This window comes from Cetorhinus maximus, chromosome 11, assembly GCF_964194155.1.
Source record: "Cetorhinus maximus chromosome 11, sCetMax3.hap1.1, whole genome shotgun sequence".
NCBI lineage: Eukaryota > Metazoa > Chordata > Chondrichthyes > Lamniformes > Cetorhinidae > Cetorhinus > Cetorhinus maximus.
In genome coordinates, this window is record NC_135889.1 from 104844447 (window position 1) to 104867961 (window position 23515).

The 23515-nt window shown below is 46.0% G+C and overlaps 1 protein-coding gene across 6 annotated transcripts in view; it reads left to right on the forward strand.

The window, feature by feature from the left end:
* Window positions 1–23515, forward strand: part of lypd6 (LY6/PLAUR domain containing 6) — a 269673-nt gene that overhangs the window by 239941 nt on the left and 6217 nt on the right. For 5 of the 6 annotated variants that reach the window (XM_078552531.1, XM_078552532.1, XM_078552529.1 and 2 more), the window contains 2 exons: window positions 12509–12607; window positions 22770–22900. In XM_078552531.1, coding sequence (XP_078408657.1) covers window positions 12509–12607; window positions 22770–22900 — 230 coding nt within the window. Of the gene's footprint in view, window positions 1–12508; window positions 12608–22769; window positions 22909–23515 lie in introns of all 6 variants that reach the window. The other variant, XM_078552535.1, reaches the window with a different exon arrangement.

The window sequence follows — 23515 nt, forward strand, 5'->3', positions numbered from 1 at the left end:
AAAAAGCTGTGACAGCCATTTAATTGAAGAAAAGTAACTCAAGTTTTGGGCCCGGAGGATATTTGTCCTGAGAAGCAATTTGTTTCAAATCTCCTTTCGGAAAAACTACATCAGTGTGGATTTGTTCTGGGTCGTACTTCTGTTTAAAGTGAAAGTAATTTCTTAGTCTGGGTAATATTTCCTGGTCTTTATGGTTAAGAATCTATAAGGGCTGTTGTCAAAGAAATAGTTTTATTGCGTGCCTCTGATAAAGCATTTTGGGGATTGTTTAGTAAGATCTTTCTAACTGTGTATCTTTTAATAAATGTTTTTAATCTGTCAATTTTTAAAACTTATCATTGGAGTCCTGTGCTTTTATGTTCAGTAACTTTCCCTCCTCATTTCTACAATGCAAAAACAAAGATTATGATAAGACGAAGTGGATTTCAACCTGAGATCTGGCTTGTTCAGCATTAACATCAGCTGCGGTCATAACAATACCCAAGTCCAAGTCATTTACATATAACATGAGAAGCGACGGTCTCAATGCTGACGTTGCAAATATTTGATTAAAACCTAAAAGTTACTGCTTTGGTCAGTGGTCTTTCAAAACATACGTTGACAAAATATTTACACTTGGGTTACAAGTATATTTCACGTGTGCTATTGAAAGTTCTGCATAGTATATTCAAAGTAGAAATGCCAATATCCTTGTCCTAGGGTAGGCGTTGGAAGGATTGACTGTGTAAAGGAAAAGATCGTCTAAATTGTGCTATGTGAAGTGAGAACAATGGGCGGAATTTTCCATGCCCGCCGGTGTCGGGCGTGTTTGGTGGCGTGAGCAGACAATACAGCGTGATTGGTTTCATGACCACGTGAAACCAGTTCGCGATTGTTCACTCAGCCCGTTGAAGGCGGGCTGTGTTTCCTGCCATCCAAAGTTAATTCTTTACAGGTCCTAGAATTCTTTGAAGACAGATGTCTATAAATAAAACAACATATAATTAACAGGAATTTGCTGTCTACAGTATTAACATCACACTTCAGAAGGTATCATTGGACATTATAGTAATGCCAGTCTGGCCTGTATAACTAATGGCAGCAACACAGACTACACATAAAAAACATTGTAGTAGCTAGAAACTTCTCAAGCTGAACAGAATTTTAAGCTAGTATTACTCAACATGTTCCCTTTCTTGATGTTCTTCCCTTCTTTCCGGAAAGAAGAGACTCTTGCTCCATTCGTTCTTTCGCCAGAATCTCATCCAATGAATATTTTGAATATGAGAGCCTGGACGTTCAGCGTTAGCCGATTTTATGACTGTGAGTTGACTCTGTCTCTACCAAAGCCTGCCCACCATGTTCGGGGGTACTGACCCTAATTAAAGACCTGCCACCACAGTCCCAGCAGCTTTGAGCTAACTTCATACAATTAAGGATTGACTCTGAGATCTTACTATGAAGCCATATAGTTTTGAAAAAATCTTTATTTTACAAGGGAGTGAGCTTGTTTACTTCCTAAGTTGCTAGAAACAATGATGTCATTTGTAATACCTGATCTTTGTTGTTGGAGTTAGATAAGAGATTGATGGTGTTGGAGTAACCCCAGGAATCATTAATATTAATTGTTTTATATTTACACACTGTCACAGATGGAATGTCACAACAAAACAAATACGTTATCAAATAACCATTAGCTATGACATCATGCATTTTGATGAAAAATTACGTACAAATAAACAACATTAAGATTAATCATTTCAGAAAGGCCAATATCATGCCAGGCATTTGAACTATTCATTGTGACTAGATTTTAAACCGGGATTAATCAGAGGCAAAGGAATTCTTCTATTTTCACCTATTGTTTATAGATCAAAGTTGTTTTAAAATGTGAGGCTAAGGAATGCTTCCTTGTTAATCTATGATCTAGATGACTACTGACCACTGCTTGGATTCTTTATGAAAAAATAACCTTAAATGTTTAACAGCTTAAAATGGTCAACTATTTTTATTGTCAGATTTACACTATTTCTCGGCTGTCACTCAAAACCATTCTAATTGCCAGGGGGCTTGTGTTATGTCTCGTTGAGCACAATGTTCTGAGGAACATGACTCACATTGATAAGGCAATGAATGAAATTGTTTATAATGTTCAGTTTAAAGTTTGTATCTCCTGTTACTATGCATCAAGCATGAAGTATATCACAAGTCTGATATTTGCAAAGCTTTGTAGATGAAAGGCACAATTGTAATCATGATCAGATATTTTGCATTGCACGAATGCTGGCAGTGCCCCCTATCCCCAGTATAACACAGGGCAAACACTTTGAGATCAGAAATGGTGCTCCTGCCTCCTGCTTGTCCCAACCCCACTCCCCCTCCCCTGTCCCAACATCAACTTAAATGTATTTGCAATAGGCTGTTGTATAGATTTTTTTTTAGATTAGGTAAATTAACACTGTAAAGTAAATGGTACACCGGCCTGCTGATGTAGTCTTGAATTGGTCTTCATCTAGCCTCCAAAATTCACTCCAACTCCTGCTGACAAACAAAAGACCCTTCCGACTGGGCCTTTGAGCTCACAACACAACCCTAACTCTCACTGACCTCATATGGCACCAATTCCAAATTATTGCTACCTTTGACGAGTAACAATCCTTCATTCAGTCACTTTTCTTTTGTAAATGTTCTCTACCTAGTTTTCGGGCTGGAGGAAGCTTTTTCATGATCCAGCAGTAACGTTATGATACACATATTTAAAGCATGACATTTGGAGTTAAAGTGTGATGTGCACCATATGCAGTACTTCTATAAATAAGGCAGGAGTTTGTTCCATTGTTTGAGTTGCTCTGCTTGTGAAGTGCTGACCATCAGTGTGCTGACTATTGTTTAAAAATGGCTGCATCTTGTGTTTGTGATCATTCTCAGTTTGGTCAACAAAGATCTGATGATTTAGAAACTATTTTGCCAGATGATTTTCAAGGAATTTGTAACACAAACATTTTAAATGAGCAAAGTTTGTAGAAAAATGAGATGCTTGGAGAAGTCAACACACCTACACCTACAAACTAATTCAATAAATGCTGAAAGGAAAATCTTTTGCTGTTGCCTCGAGTGTTTATATTTATAGAATGTTCAGATATTGAGGATAGAGAGCTACAGATAGAATGCCAGAGTGACCTTAGTTGATTCTGCATCTGTATCCTGCATAAATTCACCAAAAATAGGCTGGATTTTGTTGACAAAGGAGCCTTCGTTCATCTTTCATTATGGGGCACTGTTAACAATAACTATGCTGGTAACGAGTAACAGCCTTGTTCAGATGATAGGATCTGTCAAACCGTTATCCTGTATGTAAGTTCACACTCATTTTGAGTTGACATTTTTAAGTGGTATACACAGAATTATTTCTGTGTTCTTCAAGTTATTTTGACTACTCCCAGTTTTACTTTTCCACACGATCCAAATGTTTCTTTCTTTGGCTCAATGTCAAAAAAATTTTTTTGGACTGGGAACTCTCCTGTGATGTGCCATGAAATGTTTTAATATGTTGAAGGCACTATATAAATGCAAGTCGTTAAAGAAAATCATTTTAGAAAGGCTTAATAAAAACATTTCTCTCATTCAGTTACAATTTTGCGTATTTGGTCATGGCAATTTAAAGTGCGATATCGTCCAAATCCTGCTGCGTTAATTATGCATTCCCAGGAAACACGCCATTTCGATAGAGGGTGGGCTCTCATTCACCCGCCACACCATCACCTCGCCATTTCCTCACGCTGGGTGCCCTATTTAAAGTGCATCCGCGCTCACGCCTCTGTGTTTCCAGCCCAGGACTGCTGCACAGAAGATTTGGCCTCAAAAAGTAAGAAACTGCAGCCCACCCCCCACCCCCAGTTTAGTGACATGCTCCCTGTTCACCTTTTGGATGCCGTGATGTCCTCTACCCCCTCTTTGGTTGCAGGAGAGTCAGCAACATCATCAATCCGGCTTGGGGGGGCGGTGGCAGTGGTGGTCAGTGCCAATGCCCTGCAAGTGAAGACAGCCTCCCTGTGCCAAAAATGGATGAATGATCTCCTTCTCCATTCTGCAAGGGTGTAACTCACTCTTCTCATCACTCTCAACTCACACACTCACAAACACATCACACATCCACAGGGCCCTCACGCACTGCCAGTTCAAGGGACATCAACATTCACTCTCTCATACGCATCTTCATTGTTCTCATCCCGTCTGTGGGACCACTCACCACCCACACTTGCCAGGCATGCTTATCATCTGGCCTGGCAGGCGTCCTGCTTACACACTCTCCACCTCTATTCAGGACAAGCTGGCACACAACAACAGGGAGAGGTCGCAGACCGGTGGAGGAACGCCTGAAATCAAGGTCCACACAGATTTTAAAAATAGAGCCATCCAGCTAGCCAGTGAGGATCTGGACCATTCCTGTGCTGACAGTGAGGTCTGCGATGCTCTACCAAGTGATGATTCAGCAGTGTAACATCCATCAGACAACCATACTGTGAGTGATGTGTCCTGTTTCATGGGCCACTGACATGCACTAATTATCTCTCCTTGCTTTTGCAGGCATATCTGGGAAATAGCCGAGGGGGTTCATGACCCAGGTCCTCGACTCAAACCCTAAAGAAAGCTCTGAAGAGGAATCTGAAGGCACCCTCCATGAAGTCCCATCATAGCACTCACCCATACCTCTCCTCCAGTGCAGAGGCACACACCTCGGTGGGACCTAGCTTTAGGGTAGCCTCGGGAGCACAATTTGGTGAGCATATCGCACTGTCTGATCCACAGCAGGTGGCGGCAGGGACTTCCCAGGTCTCTGGCACTCGGAGGACTGCTGGAGGCCAGAACGTTGCTGAGTTTGAGTCAGATGACGAGTGTCAGCATGCCAATGCACCAAAGTCAACACTGGTAGGATGGCAGCTGCCATGGAGACCTTGGTCCAGGACATCGCTCCTGCACTGTTGCGTGGAATGAGCTTCATCACTGATGCCATAGTTGGCCTCCAGGCCTTGCCAGGATGGCGCAGGGCAGCCCGATCTCTCGAAAGCTACCCTTTCTTCTCAAGGGGTCAGCCAGGGGCCCTTGGGCACCCATAGGGAGGAGGATTAGCAGGTGCACACCCCAAGGCCTTCCATCCAGGTGAGTCCGAGACTGTCCGGTCCATCCGAATTCCATCTTCCTGTGACCCCAGCAGCTTCAGCTCCTGAGGAGCATGCCACTGCCACACAACAGGAGCAGGCCAGGGCCCTCCAGGTCTTGGCCCTCCAGAGGACGCCTACCAAGGTCATCACAGACAGGGTGTAGCAGTCAGTAGACTGCCTCCACCTCCACTCTAGACACCAGGGGAGCACCAAGACGTAGTGGCAGGTTAAGGAAGGTTAAGAAGATGTAGTTGCATAGCCTGGGCACAGGTATTAATCACTTGTGTATAATGTTCACTATTGTAAATAAACTCTCAAGGATGTCTCCCTGCCTACAGCTCCTTGTTCTGATGAGCAGTGTTTGTGTCACTCAGATGTGAAACCTTGGTTCTTACACAAGATAAAGGCTGGTTTCTTAGTCCAGGGCCTCTTCCCTGTGCTTTGTGCAGCTCTCAGACCAAAGCGATATTCTGGCCTCACTCTCAGGACACATTACTTAAGCCTGCACCTCATTGGTGCTTATCATTGCTGCCAGAACATAGTAGGCAGGCATCACAGAGTTCTCTCATTCTCTCTGTGTATTCTCAGCACCTTTGAAGGTGGGGCTGTCCCCCATCTCATCAGCATCTGTGACCGGTGACGCTGTGCTCCTGAAGGGGTCAGATGCTGAAGGCGGACAAAGGATCAGGTGCATTTGAAGTTTCACGGCTGCATCTCCAAGATATGACCCTGATCACAGAGCGCAAGCAAGCTGCCCTCGGCCAGACAGGAGTCAGACATTCTCAGGGGCTTTGTGAAGATCTACGGAGTATCCTCATTGCATCTAGTCATCATCCTCCTGGAATCAATCGACTATTAGAGCCTCCGTTGCATCTCCATGACAGGAGCATTATCACAGAGGGTATGTGCGCCACCATCAGCCAGACTGGAGTCAAACGTTCATAGATGCAATATGAAGATCTATGGTGTCTCCTCACTACATGTCGTCATCATTCTCCATGAACCTAACAGCTATGAGGGCCTCCCGAGCGCACCTTCCGCATCTGGCCAGTGTGACGGCCTCATTGCCTTCATTGCCACTTTTGTGAACCTCCTCGCCCTCATCCTCATCGACATCCTCATCAGAGGAGATGTGCAGCTCCTCCATCTCTTACGTAGCCAGGTCCTCTCCCCGTTGCAGCGCCAGGTTGTAAAGGGCGCAGCAGACAACAGTGATGTGCGACACCCTCTGTGGACTTTATTACAGGGCTCCACCAGACTGATCCGGGCACTAGAACCTCACTTTCAGCATCCCAATGGTTTGCTCCACCAAGTTGTGAGTTGCAGCATGACCCTCATTATACCTTCGCTCTTCTGTAGCCTGAGGCTGCCGCATGGGTGTCATCAGCCATGTCCTCTGCGAGTAGCCCTTGTCCCCGATGAGCCATCCCTGCATCATCTGTGGACTCTGGAAGACGTCAGGGATCTGTGACCGACTGAGAATGTAGGAGTCATGGACACTCCTTGGAAACCAAGCGCAGACCTACAGGATGCATTTGTGGTGGTCGCACACCAGCTGCACATTTCAGCAAATAGAAGCCCTTGCAGTTGACATAGTTGACCGCTTGTTGAAACAATGATCTGAGCACCATGTGAGTGCAGTCAATGGTACCCTGCACTTGTGGGAAACCCTGTGATCTGGGCAAATCCAATTGCTTTTGCATCCTGGCTTTCCTGGTCCTGGGTGAAATGCATAAAATTGTGTGCCCTCACGAAGACGGCATCTATGACCTCATGGATGCAGTTGTGGGTAGAGGCTTGCGATATCCCACAGAGTGGAGCCCTGAAAGGAGCCACTGGTGCAGATATTGAGTGCCTCGATCACTTTTAAGTCCCCATGGTGCCAAATCCTGCAGTAGCTAGCAGATATGACTGACCAGTTTCCTAGACATGCACAGTCTTTGGCACTGGATCTCTGTCATCTGCAGGAATGAAAGGCGGTGTCTATAGACCCTGTTTCTAGCTAGGCGCTGACCAGCGATGGCTCGCTGAGGCTCTTCAGTGGCGTGTGCGGGAGCCCCAGCTGCCCCTTCTTCTTGAGGGTGCGCCTCCACTAGTTACTGTTCCATAGCCAGCTTTTGCAAGGAGATTGTACAACGTGCCCAGTCATCCAATTGTTCTGCAGTCCACGAAAATGCTCATTAGTTTGTAGTCTGTGCTGGGGGGGTGAAAAGCTCTGGGGCACTTGGTGGCACTTTGTTGCCTCTGCATTGCTTGATTGGGCAGATAAGTTAGAGACCCAACTCCAATCATATCAATGTGATTGCGTCTGAACTGTCTCAACTGCAGGGAATGGTCACTTTATACAAGGTTTCCCTAATGTGAAGCTGCTTCCCTCAGCCACCGCGCCCCACCTTGCACGTGCTTGTGCACTACCATCAACCACAGGGCAGCGCTTGCACCCCCCAAATTGCCTTAACTGCAGGGCAGCCCTTGCCCCTCCTCCCCCCCCACCCCCCACAACTCGCTTTAACCGCAGGGCAGCCCTTGCCCCCCCTCCCCACCCCCCACAACTCGCTTTAACTGCAGGGCAGCCCTTGCCCCACCACCCCCCACAACTCGCTTTAACCGCAGGGCAGCCCTTGCCCCCCCTCCCCACCCCCCACAACTCGCTTTAACTGCAGGGCAGCCCTTGCCCCACCACCCCCCACAACTCGCTTTAACCGCAGGGCAGCCCTTGCCCCCCCTACCCAAATTGCCTTAACCGCACAGCAGCCCTTGTCCCCCGCAAGTCACCTCAACCACAGTACATCCCTTCACCTCCCCCCCCCCCCCCCCTCAAATTGCCTTGACCACAGTGCAGGCCTTGTCACCCCCCACCACCCCCCCCCTTCCAAGCTGGATCAATTACAAACTGGTTTCACGACGAAGTGAAACCAACTTTTGGCCTTCTCGCCTTACTGTCTGCTCACACTGCCGAACACACCCGACGCCAGCAGGCACGGAAAATTCCATCCAGAGTTTGTGGAGCTCTTAGAGAGGGGTCATGTGATCCAGCTCTTGGGTGAACAGCTGCTGAATTTTGAATAGTCAGAGGCATGGGGGCAACAGCCTTACCCCATCTTGCTTTCTTCTGAAAGCTCTCTCATCAATGGTGAGCTTTTGTGAGTTGAAATACCCAGCAGAAGACCTCATTGCTGCGAACAGAGTTCTTCAATGAGAATTTTGAATGAACCAGCCACGACCATAGACCGAAACAAAAACAAAAATACCTGGAAAAACTCAGCAGGTCTGACAGCATCTGCGGAGAGGAACACAGTTAACATTTCGAGTCCGTATGACTCTTCATCAGAACTAAGGAAAAATAGAAAAGAGGTGAAATATAAGCTGGTTTAAGGGGGGGTGGGACAGGTAGAGTTGGAAAGAGGGCCAGTGATAGGTGGAGATTGCCAGAAGATGTCATAGACAAAGGGACAAAGAGGTGTTGACGGTGGTGATATTAGCTAAGAAATGTGCTAATGGAGACATTAAGGGTAGAAAGCAGGACGATAACCCTAGTGGGCTAAAAGGTAGAGATAAAACAATGGATGGAAATACATTTAAAAATAATAGAAATAGGTGGGAAAAGAAAAATATATATAAATTATTGGAAAAGGCGGGATGAGAAAGTGGGTGGCGATGGAGGAGAGAGTTCATGATCTAAAATTGTTGAACTCAATATTCAGTCTGGAAGGCTGTAAAGTGCCCAGTTGGAAGATGAGGTGCTGTTCCTCCAGTTTGCGTTGAGCTTCACCGGAACATTGCAGCAGGCCAAGGACGGGCATGTGGGCATGAGAGCAGGATGGTGTGTTGAAATGGCAAGCGACAGGGAGGTCTGGGTCATGCTTGCGGACAGATCGAAGGTGTTCCGCAAAGCGGTCACCTAGTCTGCATTTGGTCTTTCCAATGTAGAGGAAATGTATTTCCATCCATTGTTTTATCTCTATCTTTTAGCCTATTTTGATCCCTTCCCCTCACCCCACCACCAATAGAGTTATCTGTACCTTGCTCGTCCTGCTTTCTATCCTTAATGTCTCCATTAGCACATTTCTCAGCTAATATCACCATCATCAACATCTCTTCTCCTTTTGTCTATGACATCTTTTGGCAATCTCCACCTATTACTGGCCTTCTATACAGCTCTACGCCCCCCCCCCCACCCCCCACCGCCACCACTTAATCCATCTTATATTTCACCTCTTTTCTATTTTTCCTTAGTTCTGATGAAGAGTCATAGGGATTCGAAACGTTAACTGTGTTCCTCTCCGCAGATGCTGTCAGACCTGCCTAGTTTTTCCAGGTATTTTTGTTTTTGTTTCGGATTTCCAGCATCCGCAGTTTTTTGCTTTCATACGACCGTAAACCGACTGCCCCACTGTGGAAAAGAACCCTTCAGCCGTAATCAAGCCTTTAAAAATTCCATGAATTTCTTTTTTCTGACTTTATTTGTTACTCGACCAAGTTTTTTAAGATCTGATACTTTATATTTTTATCTCTCTTTGTGCATGACTGGGGAGGTTGTGCATGTGTCATTTTCGCATTAGTCGGTAGTTGCACATACTTTTACATTTTAAACCTCTTGTTAATCATTTCTGCATCCTGGCCTGAGTAAGCAATAAAACTAACTTTTTACTTATTAACTTAAGGAACCTGGCTGGCTTATTTCTTGCATTGACCTATACACAGTTAAATTGAAGTGGTAATATCAGCCCCCTTTAAAATTCAAATTCTGTTATAACCACCTCAGGAGTGGGGCAAAGAGAGGCGCCAGTTCATCCCTGCTAACCTGGTCATAACACTATTTAGCCGACCAGTGAGAACAGGAGCAAGCTACTCTGGGTCTTCCTCTGCTACCACTTGGAAGGCATGGGTTAATGGTCCATCTCATTTCATCTCATCTCACCCATGAGAGAGAAGAAAAGCTGGGAGTGGTAAAGAATTAAAACTGAGCTGATCTTGATTATTTGATGGCGATCTGATGATGTATGTTAATTCATTTAATTATATTTTCAATAAATGAGGTTAAGGTGATGATATTTAATCTTGATTAATGCCCTAAAAAAAATGAATGTTGGGAATATTTTCTTGAAAGATTTACTCAATTGGTGACTTTTTAGGGACAGCTTTGTGACGTGGACCTGGGGCTGAATATTACGGGAGAGCGGATGGCTTCCCACCCCCCGCCCCCACCACTCAGAAACAAAGTTAACGTGGAGCCAACCCGCTCTGTGCCGGCCTACCCCACCCCCCCACCCCTGCGGCCATAATGTGCTCTTGTCGGGCTAAACAAGGGCTGGGCGAGACCTCCACCCCTCATTGGGGAGGACGTTCGGGAGCTGCCGGCTTATCCAATTAGCCGGCAGCTCCATCAGTCCCGGCAGTGCCGAGAGCCTGGTAGTGGGCACTGCCGGGGCTGCAAAAGAAAGAGGAAGAATGCCCAATGGATGCCCGGAAATAGGTAAGTCCAAGCCTTGGGCGGGGAGGGTTTGGGCAGGTCAGGAAGGGGGGTTCTTGGTGGTTTGGTCTAAGGCTATGGGCGGATAGGAAGAAGGAGGGTATTCTATGTTAGTGGGAGGGGGACACCCTCAGACCCCCCCTGATCAGCAAAGGGCAACCCCCGAGATAGAAACCCCCATCCCCCTTTCCTTCCCGCCCTTTGAAGAACTTATTTACGAAATAGGGCTGCCCACTCCTACCCGACTGCCCACACTAAACATTTTATGGCATGGGCAGTGTATTATCAGGATCAATTAGCTTCGTAACAAGCCTAATTGACCCTTGATTATCTATTTAAATATGGCAGGGCAGGCTGCTGACTTTGACACCCACCCGCCCGCTGTATTATGGGGTTGAACTTGGGGTTGGATGGGAAGGTACTGGGGTAGGTAGGCACCCACCCTATTTTAGGGGGCCCCCCCTCCTCTCCCCCTCCCCCCCCCCCCCCCCCCACCCCCAAAAAACTGCCGGAAACACGTCCAGTGGGGGTATGCAAAATGCAGCCCATAGATTTTAAAAGCGCAAACTACTCTTACTTACAGCCTTTATAGCTGGCAAAACACAGAAGCTTGCATATGGTCTCCTCTGAAGAAGAGTCACATGGACTCGAAACGTAAACTCTGTCTTTCTCTCCACAGATGCTGTCAGACCTGCTGAGTTTTTCCAGCATTTTTTGTTTTTGTTTGCATGTGGTCTGTCCTGGTTCAGTTTAGTTAGTAGCACAAATGGGCTAAGATGTATAAGTAGATCATTTTGTGTTGCTCAGTCCCTGAGAACAGAACAGCTACCTGTTAGCTATTTGGATTGTATATGGATAATCATATGGTTTTCAGTTTGTTTGTATCATCATGCGACATCGCATAATTTCTATTCGTTAAACATGAGCTTTAATTGAACTTTCTAAGCCTAACCTCAACCAACTGTGGGTGTAATATTTCTCTAAGGTTGTGCAGTCAATAACATACATAGAGTATTGTAGAGAGTACTAATGTAAATTGAATGATGGACTTGACCTTGGCAGTTTTCATAACATTGAACAACTGAATACGTCAAAATACAGTTTTAAAAATCTAAATTGAAATTCTGGCTACATTCAAAACATGTGAGTATTTGTTCATTGCTCCCCTCTTTGAGGACAATGTCAATTATCAGCGTTATGTAACATTTAGACCTGTAGTTTGAAGAATCTAAAGAACAATACACTCTAGAAATGTTGCCATTTTAAACTATCCCTTTTAAATGCCCATTCAATTCAATGGAATGAACTAGTGCTGCTTTTAAGTTATTCAGTGCTGAAATCTTAGAACCATAGAAAAGTTACAGCACAGAAGGAGGCCATTCGGCCCATCTTGTCCATGCCAGCCCAAGGACACCCAGGTGCCCTTTCTAATCCCACCTTCCTGCACCCGGCCCATAGCCTTGCAGTTTACAGCATTTAAGGTGCAGATCCAGGTACTTTTTAAAAGAGTTTAGAGTTTCTGCCTCTACCACCAACTTGGGCAGCGAATTCCAGACACCCACCACCCTCTGCGTAAAAAAAAGTTCTTCCTCAAGTACCCCCTACACCTTCTGCCACTTATCTTGAATCTATGTCCCCTGGTTCTAGCATCCTCCATCAATCTTACATTATTTGACATTCAAAAATTCATAATTAGAACTTTAATTCAGCAAAAGCGGATATCAATCCACCCTGAAGAGGAAAATATTGGCGGCGAAGCCTGTGTATCCCTTCACATCACTTTATTTACAACCTTTCCCTGCTACATTTTGTTGCTGTTGGCAGCTGATGCATCTGTTGTCAAATATTATTACTGGAGTGTTCTAGCCAAATGTATTTGTTTGTTCTTTTGCAGCAACACCCTATCCTGGTGGGTTCAAATGTTTTACGTGTGAAAATGCAGCTGATAATTACGAGTGCAATCGTTGGGCTCCGGACGTCTACTGCCCAAGAGGTATGTCCAGACTAAAAAAAATGTTATCATTAAGCACACCAGCTTGATGTGGCTTAGTATATTTTGCTGCTGCACTTATTTAGCCTTGATTCAGACACTAGACACTTCCCTGCAGGCAAACCACATTGATTTTATTACTGAGCTGGAGTTCCATTAATAACAAAGGGAATTAAGAATTTCCTCAGGCAAGGGGGGAAGTGGATTTTAATGTGTGTCTGGTCAGGATTCCCAACATCACCCTGCCGCCTTCTGGGTTTCTGTGGGGGGCAGGATTGAAGGTGGGCAGGGAACCCCCCCCCTTCGATCTATCAGATAAGTGATTAAAGCAGTTAAAAGGCAGTTAAGAGCTGTCTTAATCCCCACTTCTGCATTTCCCAGCCAGGGGACCTGTTTCCCGACCTGTCAGCAACTCGTCAGACTGACCGAGGTAAGGGCACGGCGGAAAGAGCTTTGTCGGTGAAACTGACAAGCTGGGAAGGCTTCAGTCAGTTACATTGAAGAGCTGCAGCCATGGCCAGAGGTGAGGGGCTACTGTCCAATGCATTCCTTCTGTCAGAGAGTGCTATCACAGTTTGACAGCAGAATGCCAACTACTTGGAAGGCGATTCACCCATCTTCAGCTGCCACTCCCTGCAGTCAGCTTTCAACAAGGTATGGAAGCAGCTTATACGTTTTTTTTTTAATTGGTTCATGGGATGTGGACATAGTTGACAAATACGACATTGTTGCCCATCCTTAACTGCCCTTGAGAGAAGTTAAGAGTCAACCACGTTGCTGTGGGTCTGGAGTCACATGTAGGCCAGGCCAGGCAAGGGTGGCAGATCTCCTTCCCAAAAGGGCATTAAAACAGATGGGTTTTTACAAGAATTGATAGTTTAATGGTGACCATAACTGAGACTAACTTTCAATTCCATATTTTGTTTTAATTAATTAAATGTATTAATTAATTGAATTTAAATTCTGCCAGCTGCTGTGGATTAGTCTGGGCCTCTCGATTACTAGCCTACGACATCACCACTAGGCTACCATCTCCCCATTTCACCATCCACCTACGCCGAGGGGCAAGGGCAGAGGCTACACCGCCTCCAACAGTTCCAGCAGCAGTTGCCTTCTCCTCAGTCACATGCTCTTCTACAGGACAGAGAAGATGGGCACCAGGATCCATTTAGAAGGAGGTCAGATCCACAACATGGGTCTACAGGCAGAGGATCAGCTCTGTTGACGTGTCTGATCACCAGTGGCTCAGGAGGCTAAGGTTCGCCCAGCAGGTTGCAGCTGACACCTGGAGCCTCCTGGAACAAGATCCTCCCAGTTGATCAGGTGGGCACACGTTGCCAATGGCTGATGAGGTGCCTGTCACTGGAGGAAGAATTAACCCCCTCTACCCCCCCAGGTCTCTGACTCTCGCCAAGTTGTGTGCTCTCCTCTGCAAAGGGAGGTAGTAGAGGTGTGGACGTTCATATTGGTTTGTGTGGAGAGGAGGAAAGGACAGCATTTGTGGAGGATGAATTTGAAGCATGGGTTTGAGAAGGTGAATGTGAGTGTTGGCTGCTGAGATAGTGACATGAGGTGCCTGAGTGAGAAGTAGGAGTGGAGCTGCAATGTGTGTTTATCTGAGGAGTACTGTTCAGATGAATGTTGGGAAAGTCACAGGTCTGGATTGTATGGGCCCCGGCTGGTCATGTTTTTGGCGGAGTAGTAAGTAAAATATGACGGGCGGCTAGGCCTTCCCGCCCACCCCTGACCCGGTCCCCATAAAACAGTAGGCAGGCGGGCTCTGAAATCAGCAGCCCACCGGCTACTTTTAAATTAATGATTAACGGGTGATTGAGCTTGTTACCAAGCCAATTGACCCAAATAATACCCAAATCTCTCTGGAGATCTTCCCTCTACAGCTTCCAACCTCATGGTCTCCCAACCTCGGACGGCCCGCTTCTACCTCCTGCCCAAAATCCACAAACAGGACTGTCCCAGCAGACCGATCGTGACAGCCTGTTCCTGCCCCACGGAACTCATTTGTTGCTATCTTGACTCCATTCTCTCTCCCCTTGTCCAATCTCTTCCCACCTACATCCGCGATTCCTCTCACGCCCTATATCATATCAACAATTTCCAGTTCCCTGGCCCCAACCGCCTCCTCTTCACCATGGACGTCCGATCCCTCTACACCTCCATCCCCCACCGGGATGGTCTGAGGGCTCTCCGCTTCTTCCTCGAACAGCGGCCTGAACAATCCCCATCCACCATCACTCTCCTCCGTCTGACTGAACTTGTTCTCTCACTGAACAATTTCTCCTTAAACTTGTCTCACTTCTTCCAGATAAAAGGTGGTGCAATGGGTACCCGCATGGACCCCAGTTATGTCTGTCTCTTTATGGGGTATGTGGAACATTCCTTGTTTCAGTCCTACTCAGGCCCCCTCCGCATCTCTTTCTCCGGTACATCAATGACTGCTTCGGTGCTACATCATGCTCTCGTCTGGACCTGGAAAAATGTATTAATTTTGCTTCCAATTTCCACCCCTCCATCATTTTCACATGGTCCATCACTGACCCTTCCCTTCCTTGACCTCTCTGTCTCAATTTCTGATGATAGACTGTCCACCAATATTCATTACAAGCCTACCGACTCTCACAGCTACCTCGACTACAGCTCCTCACACCCTGTTTCCTGTAAGGACTCCATCCCATTCTCTCAGTTCCTTCGCTTCCGTCGCATCTGTTCTGATGATGCCACTTTCAAAAACAGTTCCTCTGACATGTCCTCCTTCTTCCTTAACCGAGGTTTTCCACCCATGGTGGTTGACAGGGCCCTCAACCATGTTCGGCCAATCTCCCACGCATCTGCCATCACACCTTCCTCTCCCTCCCAGAACCATGATAGGGTCCCCCTTGTCCTCACTTATCACCCACCAGCCTCCGCATTCAAAGGATCATCCTCCGCCATTTCCACCAACTCCAGCATGATGCCACCACCAAACACATCTTCCCTTCACCCCCGCTGTCGGCGTTCCATAGGGACCATTCCCTCCGGGACACCCTGGTCCACTCCTCCATCACCCCCTACTCCTTAACCCCCTCCCACGGCACCTTCCCATGCAACGCAGAAGGTGCAACACCTACCCCTTTACTTACCCCCTCCTCACCGTCCAAGGGCCCAAGCACTCCTTTCAAGTGAAGCAACTCTTCACTTGCACTTCCCTCAATTTAGCCTACTGCATTTGCTGCTCCCAATGTAGTCTCCTCTACATTGGAGAGACCAAACGCAGACTGGGTGACCGCTTTGCGGAACACCTTCAGTCTGTCCAGAAGCATGACCTGGACTTCTCTGTCACTTGCCATTTCAACACTCCACCCTGCTCTCACGCCCACATGTCCGTCCTTGGCCTGCTGCAATGTTCCAGTGAAGCTCAACGCAAACTGGAGGAACAGCACCTCATCTTCTGATTAGGCACTTTGCAGCCTTCCGGACTTAACATTGAGTTCAACAACTTCAGATCATAAACTCTCCTTTCTGATCCCCCTTTTACCAATAATTTATATTTTTTTAAGATATCTTTTTCTTTTCCCATGTATTTCTACTATTTTAAAATGTATTTCCATTCATGTTTTATCTCCTTCTTTAAGCCCATTTCGATCCCTTCCCCCACCCCACCCCCACTAGGGCTATCTGTCACTTGCTCGTCCTGCTTTCTACCCTTAATGTCACCATTAGCACATTCCATAGCTAATATCACCACCATCAACACCCCTTTGTCCTTTTGTCTATGACATCTTTGGAAATCTGTTCTTTGCCTCCACCTATCACTGGTCCTCTATCCAGCTCTACCTGTCCCATCCCCCTCAACCAGCTTATATTTCATCTCATTTCTATTTTTCCTTAGTTCTGATGAAGAGTCATATGGACTTGAAACGTTAACTGTTTTCCTCTCCACAGATGCTCTCAGACCTGCTGAGTTTTTCCAGCTATTTTTATTTTTGACCTAAATATTACGCTGTCCATACCACAATACAGTTGGTGTGTGCAGGCGGGCGGGAGTGAGAATTCAGTTTTTTAACATTGTGGAAAAAATGGGCGGGAAGAGGGGGCACTTCATTCGGGGAGGTCCCCTATCTGCAACGGGGGCACTCCCCAAAGATATTACCTCAGCAGAGCCTCCAAAACCTGCCTCCCTACCCCTTTTGCCCCCTCCCCAGTGCTTCCCCGTCCAAGATCCTAGACTTAGCTAGGCCCAGACACCATTGCTGTCTTCACCCCAGGTCCTACTTGTCGTCCCAGCGGCACCCTCTACTCAGTTCTGGTGCTGGTGGGACTGCTGGAGGGCGGGACTTGTTCCCACTGAGGGGTGCAAGTGCCACTCTCTGCTTGTTTAGCCCAGCAGCAGCAGCGCGATTCGCTGCGGGGTGGGCGTTTTTAAGTTGGTCGCCTGGCATCCGACTTTTGTAAAAGAGGAGTGGGCAATAGGCAATATTCCTAGCTTCTGACCTGCTCTTCCAGCCACGGTATTTATATGGCTAGTCCAGTTCTGTTTCTGGTCAATGCTAACCCCCAAGATGTTGATAGTGGGAGACTCAGTGATGGTAATGCCATTGAACATCAAGGGGCGATGGTTAGATTCTCTCTTGTTGGAGATGGTCATTGCCTGACACTTGTGTGGCGTAAATGTTACTTGCCACTTGTCAGCCCATGCCTAGATATTGTCCAGGTCTTGCTGCAATTGGGCATGGGCTGTTTCAGTACCTGAAGAGTTGCGAATGGTGCTGAACATTTTTCAATCATTAGCGAACATCTCTACTTCTGAACTTATGGTGGAAAGAAGGTCATTGATGAAGCAGCTGCAGATGGTTGGGCCTAGGACACTACTCTGAGGAACTCCTGCAGTGATGTCTTGGAGCTAAGATGACTGACTTCCAACAACCACAACCATCTTCCTTTGTGCTAGGCATGACTCCAACCAGTGGAGAGTTTTCCCCCTGATTCCCATTGACTACAGTTTTGCTGGGGCTCCTTGATGCCACACTCTGACAAATGCGGCCTTGATGTCAAGGGCAGTCATTCTCACCTCAGAGGCTCAACTCTTTTGTCCATGTTTGAACCAACGTTGTAATGAACTATAACAAAAACAGAATTACCTGGAAAAACTCAGCAGGTCTGGCAGCATCGGCGGAGAAGAAATCAGTTAACGTTTTGAGCCTTCATGGCCCTTCGACAGAACTGTGTAGCCCTGGCAGAACCCAAACTGGGTGTCACTGAGCAGGTTATTGCTAAGCAAGTGCTACTTGATAGCACTGTTGATGACCCCTTCCATCACTTTATTGATGATCAAGAGTAGACTGGTGGGGCGGTAATTGGCCAGGTTGGATTTGTCCTGCTTTTTGTTAACAGGACATACCTGGACAATTTTCCATGCAGCTGGGTAGATGCCAGTGTTGTAGCTGTACTGGACCAGCTTGGCTAGGGGCGCGGCACGTTCTGGAGCACAAATCTTCAGTACTATTGCTGGAACATTCTCAGGGCCCGTACCCTTTGCAGTATCCAATGCTTTCAGCTGTTTCTTGATATCACATGGAGTGAATCGAATTGTCTGAAGACTGGCATCTGTGATGCTGGGGACCTCTGGAGGAGGCCGAGATGGATCATCCACTTGGCACTTCTAGCTGAAGATTATAGTAAATGCTTCAGTCTTATCTTTTGCACTGATGTGCTGTGCTCCTCCATCACTGAGGATGGGGATATTTGTGGAGCCTCCTCAAGTGATTGTTTAATTGTCCACCGCAATTCACGACTGGATGTGGTAGGACTGCAGAACTCCGATCTGATCTATTGGTTGTGGGATCGCTTAGCTCTGTCAGTCACTTGCTGTTTATGCTGTTTGGCATGCAAGTAGTCCTGTGTTATAGCTTCACCAGGTTGACATCTCATTTTTAGGTATGCCTGGTGCTGCTCCTGACACGCCCTTCTGCACTCTTCATTGAACCAGGGTTGATCCCCTGGCTTGAAGGTAATAGTAGAGTGGGGGATATGCTGGGCCATGAGGTTACAGATTCTGTTCGAATTCAGTTCCGCTGTACTCTTGCTTCCTTTTTGACCTTCCTTTCTGTAAAAATGGCATTTGGCTCCTTGGTGGGACTATTTTCACACCTCTGTTTTTTCCTGCCACACCAATTACAGTTAACTGGGACAGTTGCTGGGCTCTCCCTGCCTTTTTTATGGCCAGCTCACTGCTGTTAAATTTAACATACTGCACTAAGTCAGCAATTTTTGGGATATGGTTCTCCCTGTCACTCCGAATTACCTATTGATTTTGTTTCCTTATCTCAGCTTGCCTGCTCAATTGAACTGTCTTTAAGGTTAAATCATCTCTCAACTGCATGTGGTTAGACAATGCTTCATTCAAGACACCAACACCAGTTCTGTTCCTAATTAGTTCATCTTTCAAGATTCCATATTCACAGTCCTCTGCAAGTCTATACAAATCGTTGATAAATGCATCAATCATTTCCCCTTGTCTTTGGATGCACTCGTTAAATTTAGCCTGCTCAGCAATGGTATTCCTTCACAGATTGAAAAAGGCATCAAGTGGTTTTATTACTTCATCCTACATAGTTTTTTCTCTGTCAGTCCCTTGTCTGACTAGGATATTGTCTGCACTGCCACCCATTGCATATAAGGCTGTTAACTGTTCAACTTTGCAGCCTTATGTGGTACAATATCTGGCAAATATTTGGTGCCAATTCAGCCACACTCCTGCTTAGTTGAGACCTGCAACCTGATCGAAGCTTACCGGTAATGGCAGAAACTTTTCCTGACTTGTTCTTTCATTTGCTGCCACCATATATTCTTGATCTTGTTGTGCTAACACAGAATATTTACAGCCTGCTGAGGAAAGGAAAAGACTAACTTTATTGAGAAACATCTTACAGTGGCTTCATATTGTCATCAGGTCTACAAGAGAGAGCAAGATCATGAGGCATTGCATCACTTCCTGTGATAATGTATACTGTGTCTCATTAGCATGTCACACTGTTGGAATTAAGCTCTCTCCATTCTATACTCCCCAATGTTGTGGTTGCTGCAGCCTTAAAAATCCAGGTGCTGGTGAGCCCTTGTAACCCATGCCATGGTCCCTTTAAATAGAAATTCTTCCTTTGACAGAATGGGTGTGTCATCCAGTTTGCCCTCCCTAATATTCCAGGCGATCTGGAGACAGGATGCCAATGCCATGGCTAAGTTAAAGCTCAAGACTAAGCCCACCCGATAACAAATCAGGTTCATGACCAGAAAATGGTCCTGCTATTCCTGCAGGGATTAAGACCAGAAGATTCCATCCAATGACTCAGAATGAGAGAAGACACTTTGCTGAGGATCTTGTGTAAACAAGTGAAATCTTATGTGCGCATAATGCTTAGGAAAATACCTCGCTCATAGTCGGTTACTCAACCTTTGTTTACCTCCCCGATGTAAACCTTTGCCTCTCGCAGTAACTAGCAAATTCCTCTATTTACTATACACAAATGTGTTGCCAATGTGCCAGAACTCCCTCCCAACAATAGGGATGCATTCACACCTGATGTCACTTAGCAGGCTTGGCACATCCTTTAGGAGTGGAATGCGATTGTTCATTTGACCGCCCAGGAATGTGATCATTCATTGCAGGGAAATTAAAACAATAATTCACTACAACAGATTGCACCTTAACAGTCCGATCTGTGACATACATTCCAGAACACATCATAACAGCTAACACAATGAGTCCACGGGACACATGGCATGCCAAATGTATACTTTTTGCAGGTTTTCTAATCTCGCTGTTTGTCATAGTTTTATATCGAGGTCAGACATAAGATGAATAAGATGAAAATTAGTAAAAACAACCCATTATAACAGTCTATGGAAGTCCCAATTTGAAATATAGGGCAGAATGTTACAGCCCCGTTTCAGCGGGGACGGGGCCGTTAAATGTGGGGAGCTATTATAATCCCCATCGACTGCAGCGGGAACGTAAAATCCCGCTGGCGCAAAATTCTGCCCATAGAATTCCAGTAAAATGAGTGAAAACAATATATTTCCTTAATAAATACAGCTACGCAATTGACTACCCTTTTACTTTTAACAGCTCCAAAATATCTCATGTTTTTTTTAAATATAAGTTTGAGTTGTCTGAGTTTTACCGACCATGCTCTATCCCTTGTCCTGGAGAGTTAAGTGATCTCTGCTGGAAGGGTAATTGGTCTCGATGCCCAGTGTTAGAGAGGGAAAAATCAGCCATAGTCACCAATCATAGTAGTTAGCCAGTGGGCTTCCACATGCAAATGTGCTGATGCCATGGGTAGAAATGAGAAGATGAGGAAAAATTTCTTTACTCAAAGGAGTTATGAATCTTTGGAATTCTCTATCCTAGAGAGTTGTGGATGCTCAATCATCGAGTCTATTGAAGACAGAGATGAAAAGATTTTTGGGTACTATGGGAATTAAGGGATATGGGGATAGTGCAGGAAGGTACACTTAAGGGGAAGAGCAGCCATGATCTTATTGAATCATGGAGCTGGCTCAAAGGCCGAATGGCCTTTCTTATGTTCAAGTTCAGGCTTGGCAGTGATTTTCCTTCTATTATCGTGTATGGAAGAAAGATCAGGTGCGATTTGCTACCAGTCTGCCATCCACACCACCAACACTCCTTAGTTTTATTCTGTGTACTGTGTCCAGTCCAAACTGCAAGAGCAAGAAAGCCTGTTACAATATTGCACTGAAAGAAATGGTATGTGGCATGTTAGACACTGCAACGCTTATCTATTCTGAATATATTTCATTTCTTTCACTCTTCCTGCAGCAGATGCCACTCTGCAGAAAATAACAATATTTTTAAATGCAATATACGCGTAATTTAGGACATGTTAATGTGGTAAGTGTAGCGTGCTTGGGATGAACAGGTGACTTCAGATCGATGATTCCCAAAGCTCTCCAAATATGGATCTGTTGCAGACTAACTGATAGAGGGCAGGATCTTTAGGCCCTGATGGGGGTGAGTGCAGAGAGGCAGGTGGCTGTGAAAATTTATTCCGGTATAGTGGGCGACAGGAAGGCCCATTAAAGCCTTTTGTCAAAGGCTGTGGAATTTTCCTGTCAGTCATGGGCTCCACCAAGGCATTGGGGCCTAGGCCAGCTGGTTGCAGACAGCCTCTTATGACAGACCAGGGGGGTCCAGCACTCCTGGCAGGCTTTGAGACCCTCCTTGCCTGCCTGGCCACAACTGCAGCTGTAGACCACCCTCTGGAGGAGTGGAAGGGTTTCCCCTCCACAATAGTAGCCCGGTTGCTGAAGACACCCACTTACCTGAACTGAAAGTTGCTGCTTCTTCAGTGCTGGAAGGCTTCTTATTGGTCCTCCAGCTTTGAGTGCCTGCCCACCATTCTTAATTGGTCAGTGAGCTTGCCCACTCCCCCTGACTGGCCAATTTTGGGAAAATCACTGCCGGGTGGATGTTCCCCACACAGTGTGGACTTCTGACCCCTATTTTACCCTGAAGTTGGAGTCCTGACCCAAGGAGAAAAGTCCTGCCCAGAGGTTCATTGCTATGATCAACAGCTCCAATATTGTTGTAACATCCAACTAAGATGGTAGAAGGTGAAGTGGATGAACCTTTGCCTTTCTTTGTCAAGCAATGCTTATACAGCTGACACAGTGGATGGATTTGATCCCAGCTTGCTGCCTGCACTGGTCTTGAACCTATAACTAGGTGGTACAAAGTGATCGATTTTCCCTAGTCTTTGCCTTTTGGTATGAGTGAGATATCGGTATGAACTGAAGTCTCAGCACTCCATATTAACCACCTTTTATTCCATGTCCCTTAATAACTTCGGCACAGTTTTAAAATTCATCTAATATAATTAATCTAATCTCACTAATCTGACACAAATTTCCGTTTGCAGAAGAAAGTTCCAAACTTCTACCACCCTTTGCGAGAAGAAATGTTTCCTAATTTCCGTCCTACAGGTCTGGTTCTAAAGTTTACATTTCATGTTGCTTCTTCAATTCATGTGAAATGATAAACAATTCTCTGGAGTTTGTATAATTCTCTGCACAAAGCCCTGGAGCAGGATCCAATGTTTAAGCAAAGTTCCTGGATTTTCTCATAATCTGAATGTTCTTCCTTTCTTTATAGGAACACAGTACTGTTACACAAGACATAAAATGAATGCAAAGGGTGACAGTTCATTGGTCACAAAGCGATGTGTCACTCTGAAGGAGTGTTTATCTGTTGGATGCACGGAACTTGATAATGAAGGAAACAAGGTGAATAGGTGCTGTTCCTCACTCCTATTTAAAGACATTATTCTACAAGTACAATGTATTTGTCTCAATAACTGTTATCCTGTGACTGAATACAAAAGATCCTCCATTTTAATTGGAGCTGAGAGCCCATCCCAACTCATCAATATAAGGCCCAAGCCATTTTAACTCCTGGGCTTCATTTTAATATGTCAGACTTGGTTCCTGCCCAAATGTGGGGCCAGTTTGTTATCAGGCTTGGGGGGGGGGGGGGGAGGGCGGGAGTCAGGCGAATGGGCCAGGAGCCCATCGCCAGGAACATGTGGCAATTGTCCTCAGTTGTCAAATAAGTGGTGGGGGGTTGGTGGTGGCTAGTAAGCATTTTAAGTTGGGGGAAGGGAAGCTCGGCACCCTAGGTTTCTTCATGGGGCTGGGGTGAGCACTCCCACTCCTTCAACCCCTCATATAACCTATTCACATAACAAATGTTCTTACCTTTCAGCCCTCTCCTGGGCCTGCTGCTCATTTGTTCATTTGTGCCTGGTGCGAGGACCTCGACAGCAGGCTAGGACATGCTTGTAAAAAATGGCGTGCACCAGCGAGGATCGGGCAAATGGATTTGCTACAAATATTTTAACC